The sequence below is a fragment of the Vidua macroura genome, chromosome Z (genome assembly GCF_024509145.1).
Source record: "Vidua macroura isolate BioBank_ID:100142 chromosome Z, ASM2450914v1, whole genome shotgun sequence".
Classification (NCBI taxonomy): Eukaryota; Metazoa; Chordata; class Aves; order Passeriformes; family Viduidae; genus Vidua; species Vidua macroura.
In genome coordinates, this window is record NC_071611.1 from 8,043,651 (window position 1) to 8,059,874 (window position 16,224).

The 16,224-nt window shown below is 39.3% G+C and overlaps 1 protein-coding gene across 5 annotated transcripts in view; it reads left to right on the plus strand.

The window, feature by feature from the left end:
* The first annotated feature begins 162 nt into the window (after nucleotides 1-162).
* The window catches only part of CDC42SE2 (CDC42 small effector 2), an 85,254-nt gene continuing 69,192 nt past the window's right edge, over nucleotides 163-16,224 (plus strand). The window contains exons 1-3 of one of the 5 annotated variants that reach the window (XM_054003571.1): nucleotides 163-489; nucleotides 1,434-1,499; nucleotides 15,376-15,458. Coding sequence is in view for 1 of the 5 variants with exons in the window: in XM_054003570.1 (XP_053859545.1) it covers nucleotides 4,603-4,645; nucleotides 15,376-15,458 (126 nt within the window). In the remaining 4 variants the exon portion in view is untranslated. Of the gene's footprint in view, nucleotides 490-780; nucleotides 852-1,208; nucleotides 1,306-1,433; nucleotides 1,500-4,572; nucleotides 4,646-15,375; nucleotides 15,459-16,224 lie in introns of those variants that run through there. The other 4 variants (XM_054003572.1, XM_054003573.1, XM_054003574.1 and 1 more) reach the window with 4 other exon arrangements.

The window sequence follows — 16,224 nt, forward strand, 5'->3', positions numbered from 1 at the left end:
GGTGGGCAGCGAGCCCCGGGCGGCGGGAGCGGAGCGCAGCGGGCCGGACAGGGAGCGCTGCGGCGCTGGCGGAGGTTGGACCGCGCGGAGGCGGCGGAGGAGGAGCGGGCGGCACAGCGATAGCGCTGACGGGCAGCGGCAGCCGCTCTTTGTCCCCTCCCCTCCCCGGCGCGCCCAGCCCAGCCGGCAGCGCGGAGGGGAGCGGGCCGGCCTGGGGATTCCCTCCCCGCGCCGCCGAGGTCGCCATCTTCACCTCCGAGCTCGCCTCGGACGCTGCCGGCCGGGCTCCCGGGGAGCCGCCGGGAGCCTGCGCCGCGCCTGCCCGCTGCATGTGACTAGCGGGCGGTAGCGGCCTCCTCCGCGGATCTCGGCTGCGTCCTCCTCCGCCCCCGGCGCGGCGGGGAGGGGGCGCGGGGCGCCCGGCAGCGGGAGACGGAGGTGCCGGGGCGCGGCGGGCACACAAAGGAGCGGGCGCCGCCGTGGGCAGCGGTGAGTGGCGGGGCAAGGCTGCGGGGATCCCCGCGCCCGGCACCCTGCCCTGTACCTGCCGGTGGGCTGGGCTGCGGCCGCTCCCTTTCCCGGGGGCCCGATGGGAGCGATGGGGGGTTTGTGTTGCGCCGCCGCCTGGGACCGCCGGTATTCCCGCACCGCCGGCCCCACAGCCGGGCAGCTGCGAGCGAGGGCCGAGCGAGGTGCCCGGGGGCGGCGGGGCTGGTGCTGGGCGGGGCGATGCGGGGGAGGCTCCGGCCGTGCCGCCTCGGGAGCGGGCAGTGCCTCGGGCGCGGCGGGTGATGCTCAACCGTAATCCCGCTCGACGCTCGGACAAAGAGGAGCGAGCAACAAATTTATTGGTGGGCGATTAAAAAAAAAAAAAAAAGAAAGAAAAAAAAAAAAAGAAGAGGGGTTTGGGCTTCCTGGGTGTTGCGGTTTTTATTTTTTGGATGTTTTGATTTGTTGTGAGGCTTTTGGGGGGTGGGTTGGGGATTTTTTTCTTTTTTGGTTTTTTTTGTTTTTTTTTTTTTTTTTTTTTGGTTCTTTTTTAATGCCATGCGCCCCCGACCCGTCTCCCGAGCGTGCGGCGGGAGGGCAGGTGCCGCGGTGGGCAGCGGGGCCTGGGGTCGGGCTGTGCCCGGCACAGGGCGTGGTGCCGCGGCGGGGATGCTGCGACGCCTCCGTCACTCCCATCCGTGTCCCCGAGCGGTGTGTGGAGCCCCGCGGGGCCGCGGGAGGAGTGTAAGGCCCTCCCGGCTGGGGAAGGAGGGAGCTAGGGTGCAACAGCGATGACTTTCGTGCGCATCTAGAGAGGTAGATCAGCGTTTAACAGCTGTTATTTGAAATGTGGCGCTTGTCTGCTGGGGTGAGCGTGTGGTTTTCGGTCAGTTACTCCGTGCGTGTGATCCTGTGCGTTTACCAGAATTGTAACTCTTCCACAGGAGAACGTTCCAGGAGAACGTGAGGCCCTGTGACATTTAACTCTGAAGCTGGATATGCATTAAACTGTAAGTTTTCCAGTTTTGTTTCTGAACTTGGATTGATAAATGATTATTTCATGTCTGCGAGATAAAAACTTGAGAAGTAATTTAAGTGAGACCCTAGGCAGACTTTTCCCATGGCTGTTGTTTATATATGTCTTTCCTAGACTGCAATAACTGATTAAAAAATAAAAAAGAGAATCTGGGAGAAAGTGATGCCTTAAGTGCTTGCTTTAAGTGTTAGTGTGATGGATCTTATCTAATCCTCCAGGGCTGACAGTCACCTTTTAGACTTAAATCAGTGTTTAGGAAATACTGGTAAGAGTAATAGTAGTGTGTTTCCCTACATTTGACTGAAATAAGTGAGATTAGATGCTGCTTTTTCCTCACGCATAAGGCATATTTAGCTAAGTATTTTACTTAGGTGATCTGATTAATAGCAGCTCGTTGAAGGTATATATATATTTCTGAGTTGTTTTTTACAGTGTTAAAATATAGATGCATTTTTGAAAGATGTAATTAAATATTAAATTTCTACTGTAATAATGAGGTTTTTTTGAAGGGTGAAAAGGACTGTTGTAGATGAAATTGCAGAAGTGATCAAGTAAATGACTACACTAATGAAATAAGTAGTGGATCAAATAAGCAGTGAGATAATTCACTGTACAAATTTAGTATATACATAAACTTCATTGTATGTCAATAGCTATATCACTGCTCTTTTAAATTTGGGTTCTCCCATTAGCTTGAGTGAGAAGCTGGAACCTGGATATAGCTGTCTGGGCATCTAAAATGATTTTGCTAACAAGCATGAGTTATTCAGTGTTCAAGACACTTCCTGGTGAATTTTCTCTATATCTAGGCCAGAGTTGTATAGCTTACAAATTACATCACACAGTCCATATAATGTTATATGGCATTTGTGCACCAGAGGAACAAAGAACTCTGAAACTGTTGTTATATGTAGGTTATGTATATGTACAGAAATATTACAGTTAAATTATCTTTTGTTCTGTTTTGCAAAAAAATAATTGTCAATTTACTTGTGCTGTCATATAACCATACTAAATAAATTTCATTTGAAGCCTGCTAGTAATTCTGACGCTGTGAGTGTTTTGGAAGTTCTGTGGTGGCTTGGTGTGCAGTGTAGTGGTCTATGGGAAGTCTTGAGGAGGTGGTGGCTGATCACAATAGGGAAAAGATAGAAAGATTTCAAATACCCAATCAAGTAAAAAAAAAGCTGAGTTGATTTAGAAACAGGAAAAGGGGATGATAAATTGAGTATGTGTTCCAACTTTCTGTGTATTTTACTGTATCTTTTTTAACCTGTATATCAGAGGTTTCATTGCAGTGATAAAATATTAACCCTAAAATGATTTCAAAAAATCAGACCATGTACCATAGAGTTGTTACAGCAAACAAGAAGGATTAAATGTCTCATTTCATCTCCTTCCCCAACAATAAGTTGCTTTTCTAGGAGTAATGGTTGTTGGTGGTGAAATAGTGCTAATCAACAGTTGTTGCTGTAATTGATTGTCCACTGCAGAGGAGTCCATGTAACACCCATTAACTTGAGCAAGCTTACACAAACCCTGAAGATACTTGTGCCAGACCTTTTGACCCTGAGTTGGGGATGAAGGGGCTTCTTTTTTTGCCTCTTGAGTTTCTCCTCACTAGAATTAAAGTGCACTATTAGAAAAGTAGTGCACTTTTTCCTTTACACCACTGACGAGGAGAATATATTTCATGCTGTGATACATCTTTGAGGTGGCAGTTTCCTGAAGTTCAGGATTATTTTTTCAAACTATTAGGAATAGCACTGAGATATTTGCTCTGCTTAATGTGATTTATAGTCCTACCTTTTAGGCATGAAGCATAATGTGGAATTAAATGACTCAATAATGGAAAAAAAGAATCCTGGTGTTGAAGTACTCCCTTGAGATACTGCTCCTGTTTAATTTTTTTTTTTTTTGGTTATTGTTACTTTATTTTCAGTGAACTTAGATTTACAAATTAAATGTAAACTTAGCATACCATACTGCTAAGGAAAATCTTGTGCCAGTCTGTTTTGCATGCTCTGTCATGTTTCCTTTTAGCTCTGGACAGAAACCCACTGGGTTCTGGTCAGTGTCAGTGAGTGCTTGGATAGAATTCAAATGAGACTAATTTTCACTTTTGACTGATACACTTTGTCTATTCAAATCAGTTTTCAGCAACTCAGTTGGAGCTCTTGATTGCACTTGACAGCCTGGATCCAGGTTGTGAATAGCAGTTTATCATATAATTCATTAGTGCAATATGTGTATTTCCTAGCTATGATTCTAGCAAGCATTATAGACTGTTGCCTTACGTAAATGTATGTAAACACTTATCTTTGGTCACCGCCTTATCCTGGGTGTGTGTTTCTCGTTCTACGCCTCTGTGTGCGTGTAGATAGAGAAAGTAGATGAAGGCTAGTGTGGCCCTTGCTTCTAGTACCATATTCATTAAAATGTGTTTGTTGCTACCATGACTTTAATATTAGCCATCTTGTGTCTCCTAGTTTTAATACTGGCCTTGTATTGTGTAGCAATTAAAAAGAGTTTTAGAGGAACTTAGGGTGTTGTGGAAGTGTTCGTCACTGTTTTTATACTTTAAAAGTGCTTTCTGAAGGACTGTAGACAATTAACTGCTGAAACATGAATGCCTGTCTCCCAATCCAATTTTATCAATTCTCAAAGTATACTTAGCAGGGTTGACATGAAGGAGTTATTTTTATATTATAGCTGCTGTGTTACTTTTATGTTAAAAAGTACTGAAGCAAAGTGTATAACACTACACAAATAAATGATTTTATTTTTTGGATAGACTAGATGTACATGCGCTAGAAAAGCAGGCACATGGTGTTCCTTTCTGTAACCAAGCCTAGGAGGAAAATGAAGGAGAGAGGGGGAGGAGGAATGCTGCTCTGACGGATGCTGATCTTGAGATGGGTGGATTGGATTAATTTTTCTTTAAAGAAAATCAGTTGATCTGAAGAGAGGCTTTTGAGTATTCACAGTCACTTAAAGGTTTCATGTTATTTTGATGAAGCAAGTCTGTCTTGCATGATGAGTGGCTCATTTTATTGTATGACTAGCAGTGATAAGAAATGATGACAAATTCAAGGAAGAGGCAACCTGAAGCAATTGAACGTGAGTAAAAGAGCAATCAAACAGCTGCGGTGAACATGTTTAAGTGGAGGCTTCACATAAAGGGCAGATTGAGCAGGAAGTTTAGCAGTGAGAAAGCTGCCTATTAGTAGCAAAGTGAATGTAGGAAAATTGGGCTGGTGAGTGTCCTATGAGAGGGTCGCCAAGACATCCCCGAGTCATACATAGATGGGTAATTCTGCCTGAGGACTCCCGTGGTCTTTCTCAAATTGAATGTTTTGTGTGTGCTCAGAAGTGGATGTGTGAGATGAAGCTGCTAGACCAAGGGTAGGCATAAGAGGAACAGTAGTTTCTGTTGACTGCTTCACCTCAACAACAAGGGGAAGAGGAGCTGCCTTGTCCATATAGAAGGCAAAGTTAAGGGAGTGCAGACCTACTTCAAAGCAGTCTTATATATTCTTTGTCAGTGTCACATTAACAGAATGGCTTAGGAAGGAGGTGTAAAGAGGAAGATATAAGGTGTAAATGAAATTGTCAGCAGGTTTTGCAGGCTTCTTCCTGAAACATAACTGAAATATATGAATTTCCTCTTCTAATTTATTTAGTTTTCTGTCCAGTCAGATTTGCAATATTTGTTGTCAGACATCAGAGGGAGAGCTGTTGGTGTGACTCGGGGATGTCTTGTGCAGGGCTGGGAGTAGGAATTGATTGTTTTGGGGGTCCCTTCCAACTCAGCATATTCTGTGATTCTGTTGTACCTTCTGTCTGCGTGTGCATTAGTGCATGAGTGGTGCATGGGAGAATACAAACTGCTGATAATTGCACTGCTTGAAGAGCTAGGAGCTGCTATGCAACTTACTTCTGTGTTATGGCTAAACTATATTCAACAAAAAACTGAAATGGGTCTCTGTGAGTTGCGTTCAATGGTTTACTTATTTTGCTGATGTTGAAAGTAGGGATCATATTCTAGGCTGACATCTAGTCATGTCAAAGGTGTATTGAATTGCAGTTACCTGAGCCCTTGATCTGATTACCATAGTTACTAGAAAACAGTTATCTCAATTCTTCACGGACAGAGTTTGAATCCTTTCCCCACCCTACATGAAGTGTAACAGAAGTGTGCTGGCCTGTGTTTGCATTGCATAAACCAGAACCTCTCTGTTGGGGAAGAAGTGCTGGAGGAGAAATTACAGTTCATCTTTATAGAAAAGGAGAAACTCTGATCTAAACAGTAATGCTGGTGGAATAGTGAACATAGAGATGACCTCTCTGATCTAGTAACTTTTCACAGCTAAACAGTTAGAATGCTTTGAGTTGCACTTCAGGCAAGCAGGGATAAAATATTTTAAGTATCTCTATCAATTTAGGCTAAAAGAGAGCGCTATTTTTTTTTTTAATCAATATTTGAACAGTACAAGGGCAAAACCCTTCATGAGCCAAGTAACTGATTACAGACTGCGTCATGGTTCGCTGGGTATTTTGGTATCTTGTACTTTTTTACAAAATGCTGTACAACTCAACCTGTTTTTTTCTAACTGTATATGCCTTGAACTTTATCAGTTATTACAAAGAGTTCAAAAATGTTTCCTTACAAAATCCTTCTTTTCAAAGAATAGAAAGTGTGTTGTCACCAAAGCCTCCCCAGTTAAAATCCCAATTGTCTTCATAGAAAAAAATAAATGTGTGCCTTCAGACTGAGGTTTGTGAGTTCTGTCTTAAATTTAGTACCTTTTCTGTCTTAAAGTTCTGGCTTATCTTTTTATGGGCTTGATATACTTTTCTCATGCTTCATTTTTGGAATGGGGCCTTTTATCATCCTTTTTGTACTCACTCACTGAATTTGGAGACCACCTGTTTAAATCTCTTGCAAAAATAGGACTTTTCTAATTTGCAGCTGGCTTCCTTGTCAAAACAGTCATGCTTCTTAGTACTGAAATATTATATGCAGAAAGTGTCTTGTTATGTTTATTGGTTGCTTTTATCTTACAGCTCATATTCAGTAAATCTTGTACTGTCTGATAACACCTCTTTTAATTGGCCCCATGCGATGCAGCTATTAGCATCAAACACCAGTTGCTAGAGGAATTCCACCTACTCCTTTAAAGCTTCCTGAGAACAATTTTTCACTTGAGCTCAACTACCTATTTCTTCTCTTAACCCTTCAAGTGAATGGTATCTTGCCTTGGTATATTTGCACTGAAGTTCTTTTCTAGTAAGCTGAGTTTTATAAGGTTTGTTTTGCCTTGATATAGTTAAAAAACCCTAAAATTGATGTGAGAATGTAGTTTTAAGTTAAGTAGTCCTGTTCACTTGAACTGTATAAACAGATTTTGAGATACAGTAGAAGCTATTTCCTTCAGCCAAAATTAAGTATATCAGAAATAGGACTTTACCCATTTTATTTGGTGAAGACATGTTCAAAAAGTCAGTGTACAGTGGACTGTAAGAAAGACTTAAAATGTGTATTTTAAGTAACATCTAATTTTTAAGGGGAGGAAAAAGGGAGCAGGGAGTAGTCTTCACCAAATAACACCAAAGTGTCATTTTTGGTACTTCATGCACTCCTTGCTCATCTGATTTTTTTGGTTTTTGTCCTCAAGCATATGTGAGAAATTATCTTTGCAGAGGTAATAGAAAAACTAAGCTTTGATGCATTTCATTACTTTATTTCTTTTTGGTTGTTTGGATGGTTTTGTCCTATCAAAAACTCATCTTGCACAAATGTTTAGGTAATGTGCCCACAGTAGGAGCATGTCACTGGTTACAGCCGGGGTTTGCTACCCTTGCTTGTAATCAAGTCTTTATTTCAGTGTTGAAATAGGGACTTTTTTTAAAGGATAAATCTAGGTGTGTTCAGCTCTGCTATTTCTTATTAATTGTACCTTGTTTCTTCTAAGCTGTCTTTTAAATGGCAAAGCCTTGGGTACTCTTCAAAAATCTTGGTTCAACTTGAGACTGCATTGAGGTGAATTTGAAGGGGCAGTATGTCAGTACAGACAGTTTCACATGTGGATCATCCTCTAGGGTCTACTGTATCCAAGCTTCCTATAAGCTTTTTCTGTAGAAGAACTCTAAATCCCTGCACTTTCCCTGCCTTTACTTTCCATGAATGATTGCTAAGTGGCACTTTCACTTAGCACAGGCCTTTCCCAGGAAGTCAGCAGGAGTGGTGACTCCTTTCAGTTCTAAGCATTGCAGGTCAAACCCTGGCTATGATTAAATTAGTGGTGAAGCTTTCACTGAGATCCTAAATTCATTACAATTTAAAGTCTGCAGAGCAAGTTAGCTGCATCTCTGCAAGAATGCATTTGTGAGAGTGATACTGGCCACCAACCAGCAGTTAGCAGTTACGGTGGAGTCTTACTTCTTGTATTTCTTCAGTAGAATTGCAGATAATTGTATCCAGAGGTGCTTATAGACCAAAGTGTGAGCATTATCAGTTTATATACAGAAAAATACAGATACTGGAAGTTGTGGTGAATTTCGTTTTTATTATTTGGTTGGGGCACAATTGTCACCTTTGCTCCCAGTCCTTTTGTTTTCTGTGTTGTCAGGATATATATGTATTCACAGTTAGATGATCCTTATTTCTTAAGATTATTTTATTATTATTAGTTCAGTTGAAAATTGTAATAGATAAAAGGAGACTGCATCAAGAGTGATCCCACTTGGGAGAAGCTCACAGCAGGTACAGACCTCTGATAGTCCAAATAAGTGTGCATTTTAGTGAAGTAGTATGTAAATTAAGAATTCCATTAAAGAAAATAGGTTTTTCTGAAACTGATGCTTCCACAGATCAGATAGGTACTCAAATATTCACAGAGGTAATGGGTGATTCCAGATTATGCTTTTTATACTGTATATATGCTACCTCTTTTTAAAAATTCTTAAGCTTTGTTCTTTTTCTTTCAAGGACTTTTTTTTCAGAAAGTGTGATCTGAAAGCTTTGTTGCTTTGTTTCTACTGGTTGAGATCATATTCAGATATTTTTATCAGTGTTCTTCTGTACAGACAATTTTATCAAACTATTTGTGACTTAATGTCTTTTAAAATGTAACTTAATTTGTGCTAGTATCTATTCAAAGATGCTGAGGTCAAATGCTGTACTGTTCTGAAGTCCCAGGCAGCAAATTTTGCAGATCACCATGGTAATGTGCGTGTGTGCATGTGGGAGGAAGGCTAAAGTTGGAATCTGCATTAACAGAATCTGTTAATATTACATATGCTCAGTGGCAGTAGCACTGCTTGTTCTTTGACATGCGTGTTCTTTAACTGCATGTTCTTTGCTTAATTAAAAACAAAGTAATATGATGTAATTAAAAGCCCCTATTGTCTAATTTTTAATCTTTTTTTTTGTGTGTGTGTATGTGCGTTTCTGAAACAAATCTACTGAAATAATAAAATATGGGTAATTGTGGAATCTTCCTTCTGTTCAGAAGATGGCAGATGATGATTTTGTAAACTAGCAAAGAAGCTCCACAATTTCTTTGTTCCCTCTTTGAGAACTTATAGATAGACTTAAAAGTCATTGTGTTACAGTTAGAGAGATCTACCAAGAGCACTTGCTACTGATAGTGCATGTCCTGGTGATTTCTGTCAAAGCATTGTTAATGTTTAAGGGGCTTGATTTTGGGTAAGCATATTTGGATTCTTTTGTACTTGCAGCTGTTTTCTCAGATGCGGAATTAGTTCTGAAGTATCATCAATGATAGTTTAGTTAGTTTTTTTTTAAATAAAGAAGAACTGTGTTCTGTTCTGAAACTGATTCTTAATTGCCCTCAGTGCTGATTACAGATATACTTATAAATGCCTATGAATTTGTAGGAAAAGTGGACAAGAGAAAAGTTAAAACTGACTTTTCTTGTCGCTTTATTACTGTAGCCTAAATAAACTTGGAAAAATTGGAGATTTGGATGAAGAATGATTTCTTTTCCCCATTGCTATATAGATTGTCTCAAGCCTCAAAGTAGGAGAACAATGAAGTCTGTGAAGGATGTAGAGGGGAAGCCATACAAAGAGTGGCTGAGGTCACTCAGTTTGTTGAGCCTGGAGGAGACTGAGGAGAGGCAGAGACCTCATTGCAGTCTACAACTTCCTAGTGAGGGGAAGAGGAGCAGCATTGATCTCTGATGACCAGTGTCAGAACCCGAGGGAATGGTACGAAGGTGCTGTGCTAGGAGAGGTTTAAGTTGGATATTAGGAAAAGATTTTTTACCCAGAGTATGTTTGTTCCTGGAAAAGGCTCCCTTAGGACGTGGTCACGACACCAAGCCGGACAGAGTCCAGAAGTGTTTGGACAATGCTCTTGGGCACATGGTGTGACTCTCAAGGCTGTCCTGTGTAGGGCCAGGAGTGGGATGATGATCCTTTTGGTTCCCTTTCAGTTCAGCACATTATATGATTCTATGAAATTTTAATTACTTGGAATAACTTACTAGCTTAAAAGCACTAACCCACTGCTATTGAGAATTACAGGCATTGATACGAGTTCAAAATGCAGACCAAGTCATTATGACTTTTGTTAGATTGCCTGAGAGAGTGGGCTTCTTAACTCTTTCATTGCATAGGTAAACCTTCTAGCAAAACAACCAAGAAGGATGGGGAGTTGAGATGCTCTTGCTGCATCAGAGTTTAAATGAGTCAGGAGGTTCACCAGAGCTGCCTTTGCCACCAGTAGAGCAGTGTTATTAGCCTAGTGTAATGTGAACATTTAGACTGTTCTTAACTTGGGAGGTCATCTGGAGATCTGAGCCATCTGTGTGTGCATTCACATTTCTTGGTGCATTTTGTTTTTACAATGCTATTCACTTGTTGTACACAATCTGTCATAGTAATAACGCTTATTACTGTGATATTTTTCCTTCAAAATGCCAGGCCTCCTTTTGAGAGTGCAAATGTGGGCAGTGATGGCTTTGACAGTCTTTGCCTTAGGAAAACAAGCTGCTTTTTCAAGGTTCTTTTTGCGAGGGCTGAACATCACTATGTATGCAGTGTAGTCATTTGTATATCTAGTGACTTGCTAGGTCCTTTTTTGCTTTTTGAGGAGAAAGATACTTACCATCCACTAGACTATCTCTCTTTAAAGCTCTTTAAAAGACAAAACTTGAGGGTCAGTAGGGCTTCAGACAGTGAACTGTTGTAGTTTTGGGTGGGATTTTTTTTCATTCCATCGTTCCCTTGACCTGTCTGCTTCTGTTAGGTGCAGGGTCTGTAGTACCACACAGATTGATTGTCACCTGGGTGATTTAAAGTAGACAGATTTTTCATATTAGATTTCAAAGAAAAAATTCAAGTAGACTACATCCTTTATCAGATGAATCAGTGAAGTTACTCATGTCAGGTTTTCAAAGTCTATATTGGCAGGTGTGAAAACACTACCTGCTCTGAAAAGCATGCTACTAAATGCACCTTCCTTTCACTGCTTAGAAAAAAAGAAAAGCCTTTATGGTAGTAAAATAATCTTGAGAAAGAAATATTAATACACAGATACAACTTTTTCCACTTTAGACAGGTTTAGCCTCTCAAACTTTGTAATACATACTGAATTTCTCCATACTCAAAATTCAGTGTGTCTAAAGTGAAATACAAGGTTTCACCCTTTATGTAGCTGAATTTCTGCACTTTCTGCTTCTAACCCCAAAGTACTTTTCAGTATTCTCCCTAGTGTGTTCATACAGTGTTATGTGTTCATCTTCTAAAGCAGGCATGTGTGTGTCTCGGATGAGCCAAGGAATTTCATTAGAAAGAGGAGAAATAGGAAAGCCTTATGCCAGTGCAGATAAACACGACCTGGATGCCAGTCTTATGGGTGTCTGACTCTTCCTCCCTTCTCCTAATTCTGGGAGAATTATTTGCCTTTTTTTTTCTGTCTTGGGGGGAATTTCTGGAGGCCAACCAAGATAAATGCAAACATTATAAAGTATTGAAATATCTGTGTTGCTATCTTCTGAGGATCTCTTGAGAACAATGCTTGAGATGAGGAAAAGGCATTCTGAGGTAAGTTTAAGTAGGCTACTGTCCCAAGTCCTCCTGTAGAGCTAAGCTGGTGAATAGAAGTATCTTTCTCCTTAAGAAACAGAGTGCCTTTCTCCTAAAAACATACCCTAAGTGTAAACTCCATCTCTAGTTTGTCCTCTTAAGGAACTCTGAATTTGAGATTTATATCCCTCTGATAGGAATGGGAGAAACTAAAATGAATCTCCACAATTTTCTTTAACTTATCTTTAATGTTATATACTGAATGTGTCTTTTGGTGCCAAGTATTCACAGCTGTAAACTCACATTTCACTGACTCCATTCGTTATGGTTCAGTGTAATTAATTGCTGTACCAGTTACAGGCTTCATAGTGAATTATAAAATATGCTCTACGGCCTGTCTGTAATTTTCTGTATGTATCTGACTTTGCCTTTGACTAGAATAGAATGAGGATTGTAAATCTGTGTGTATATATGGTATGTGTTTATGGAGATAAAAATTACTTAGGTGCAAGATAAATCATTGGCATTTTTTCCATTTTTGTTTTTAATAACTTTCAAAATGATGAAAAAGTTTCAAATGAAGACAGTGAAACCCAATGCAAACTTTAGATTTTTATTTTCTAATGGATAAAACAGTGAAACTGCTGAAGTTCACTGTTTTTTTTTCTTCCAATGGACAGGACTGAATGTTTGCAGGCTATTTAACTGTTCATGTACTGTAAATTCATGAGCTCTTTAGCTTTGAAAATATTTTTCTTTATGGCATGAATACATTTTTAAAGTTTACAGTGTATATGTGTTGTGTTTTCAAGTTATGTATCAAATTTCAACCTGTTTTGTGTAATTGGAAAACAGCTTAGAAAATGTTATGGAACTGCAGTAATGCTTTTACTCTCTGAATTTGATACTTAGAAATAGCAGTATTAATTTTCTCAATTCTGTTGATGCTTATGATGCTTTTATAGCTGCTTCACTAAAATAGACTTCTTTGGCATTGAAGTTCTCTAAAATAATGTCTCTCTTCCGTAGAAGCACTATACTGATAGATATGTTTCACTTTTCTATGGGCACCCATATCTCATTTACCTTGTTGATTTGGGTTTTGTCATCTTTGTTTCATATGCATGTTTTATAGTGAACTCCTCATAAAAGGCTAATGTGACTTGTAAGCTGGGAAGGATTAAGTAAAATAAGAAATCATCTGAGCAGATAATACCAGGATGACAATGAAATCGCCTGTTAATGTGACCTGTTAATCACTAGTGCCACATTAGTGATTTCTTGTAACTGGGTAAATCAGTAATGTCTATAGTAATGTAATTATTATTTAGAAATACAGGCTTGAAAACAAGGCTTCAGAGAAGTAAACAGCTTCAGATTCTCATACAAATGATACCACTTAGACAAATACTTGTTATAACTGGCTTTTTTGATGAATGTGATGTGGGCTAGTCTGCAGTAAGCCGTCCAGAGTTAACAGAAAGTTGGCACAGCTGCATAAGTAGTGTGCCTTGGCAGTACCTGCAAACAACTACTTTTTCCACTCTGCTGTCATTTAATAGCCTTTCAAGCCAAAAGTCTACCATTTATAGAAATTACTTTGTTAATTAAATTGTCCTTTAGGATGTATGTTTAGTCTCCAGGATTCATACATCTGGGATTCTAAATAGCTGTGACATGACCACTGGTCCACATCATCTAATTTCTGACTTGTTAAGATGTTATTGTACAAGGATGGCTTTCATTGTTCTGTCCTGCTGCTCTTACAGCATGGCCCCACATTTCTAATGCTGAAGTTTAGTGAAAGTCTTGAAGTCTTTTCTTCTTTAAGAGAGGGGTGGAGGAAGACATTTGGCTTAGAGATTGTAAATATAGATATTCTTATATCTACTGTTACCTCATTTGTATAAATGTTATTACATATTTAAATTTTTTATACTTAATTGGTCTCTACATGCTTAGGATGTTATTAATGTGTGCTATTAATGTGTTCTCTTTGCTAATTTCTCATAATGCAGTTTTCTCTCAGTGAAATTTACTAGTATGAGTCTTTCTCCACTTTGCTTTCACAGTTGCATTGCATGTGAGTGAGGAAGTCTGTGTTTAACTGCAGCTAAATTAGTTGTTTCTCCTATCTGTGTATCAGATATTGTCCACGGAGTCTTAAACTAGAAGGTAGCTAACCTTCAATGACATTTCTGTCATAAGGTTGACATCTACTCTAAAAAGACATGATTGCTTTTCTTGTTTTAAGGATTTTATTTGCTTCATATTGGACTTTCACAGCTCTTGACATGCAATGCTATGCAGACAAGTTTACCCCTTTCCCCTTTTCCTTCACAACATTTTTCTTTTCATTCAACCATTTTTCTGCATTTATGGTCTGTTACACCTGCTCTTGTCTGTCTTAGCTCTTCGTTTCTAGTCTACAATTTCTCTGTCAATCTTTTCTGAAAACTACATGGGTAAAGATAAAAACCCCTTAATTTTACTTTTTAAATCTGTATTATGTCAGTCTGAGAAGAAAGAGAAGTCTTGGTTCCCTAGTGTGTGAGCAAGGAAGGGCTGAGATATGATAAAAAAGCCCCCACTAGAAGTCAGCAAGCAAATGCCTTACCATAAAGCATGAAGGTTAAGCATTGGGGATCTCAAGTGTGGTAGGGAGGTGGAACTTTTTGTTTGGGGAGTTGTTTTGCTCTGTTTTGGTTTGTTTTGGTTATTTTAATAAAATCTGCAAAACATTGCCCTATCTAACACAGGAAATGTACAAAATTTAATTTACTATTGCATGTACCTTATTTTTATATGTACATTTGAAGTATGAACTAGATTGTTTGGTATTTTCAGCTTTCCTCACGTCTTCTGTCTGTTTTGAAACCCATTTCTGATACATCAGTGCTGTCATGACTATCATTGCAGGTGGATGTTCTGTGAATACCAGGGTGTTCTGGTTTGTTTGGGTTGAGTTTTGAACAGAGGTTTAACAGCACTAAATATTCTCATGCTACTTCAAGTAGCAGTGGTTCTTCTTGTAACTCAGAGCCAGCTCTTAAAAATGTGTTTCCTTTCTGTTATTGCCTGCAGTACTTGTAATCCATCCTTCCTTTAACTAAGAACTGCTGAACTCTGTAGCAGATGTCATGGATGTGATTCAGTATCAAACTTGTTTGCTAAACCTCACACACTTCATGTCATTTAATTGCCATGTTAACTGGTACAAAACAATTATTCCCTGAACTACCTGGTGTTACCAGTAATTTGAAATCTGATCACTAAGAAAGATACCTAGCTGTAATCTTGCAAAAATAATGTTGGAACATGCATACAATTTCCACACACCTCTGCTATTATAAAAGTCTGACCCTAGCAAGGGAAGCAGCCAAAACTAAGTAGGTACTGCTTTTGTACCCATGTTCCTTATTTACTTCATTTAACTACATTAAACATATATATATATATATATATATATATAAAATTATTTATGTATTTTAAATAGTGTGTAAACAGACTGGGATGTTAGAATTAAGAGTACCTGAGAGTGCACAAGTCAGTGAAAGTTTCTTTCAGCAGTGCTGTAAACAAGGTAGCCGTAATCCTTGAAATCATTCACAAGTGGAAGTAGCTCAGTCATTTTGACACCTGTGGTGCTTTGCAAAGGAGAAGCTTTGGAGGAACTTCTGACTTTCCCTCTTGTAGCTGTTTTTTTCCTGGAACTATGAAGTTACATTGCTCTTCACTGTGAATAGTTTGGATTAGGTGCTATAACAGATAGTAATCTAATTATTTTTTTTCAGTTTTTTGTCGCTTTCTAGAATTGGGGATATCTTCACTGAATAACTTGCTGCTTAAAGAAAGTAACAGAAGTTGGGAAATTCAGGTAGGCAATACTTTCAGTTTACTATTCACTTTAAATGTTGATGCAAATATGTATGACAGATCTATAAATATTCATTGTGGTACTAAAACCATCAAAGCATGATATAGATTTTAACCTTAATAAGATTTAATGTGGTTTCATGGCACCTTTTGTGAGCTCTAAACAGGCCCTGATAAGCCCCTGATAAGAATTCCAACAGACGTATGATATTCAATTGTTCTTTATGTTCATAATAAAAATATATTAATGTTCATGTCTAATATGATAGGAGGTCCAGATACTTTGTAATAAATTTAACACACTATTTTTGACAAATTGTTGTCTTGTTGCCAACAGACTCCGGTATTCATGGTATGTGCAGCCACATACACTTCTATTTCTTTTCCCAATTTTCTTATCAAGGAAAATTCTTGATGGAATTGCTAATTACATGTATTTCACATTTCACTTCCTTTGTTTCAACTAAGGCTTCTAAATAGATCTCTGATACTTAATTCTTATATAAGATGGCAAAATTCTTTTGGTTTTCTTTGTGTAATAACTTTCATGGCTTTAATAATGGCACAGGGCACAGGAACAGACTGTCCCTGTGTGCCCAAAGGTGAGTCGCCAAGGTAAACACCCAGCTTGGATGGGCAAGGAGGTTTTGAAGGAACTTAAGACTAAAAGGAGGATGTATCATCTTTGGAAGGAGGGTCAGGTCTCTCAGGAAATATTTAAGGGGGCTGCTAGAGTATGCAGGAAAAAAATTAGGGAGGCCAAAGCT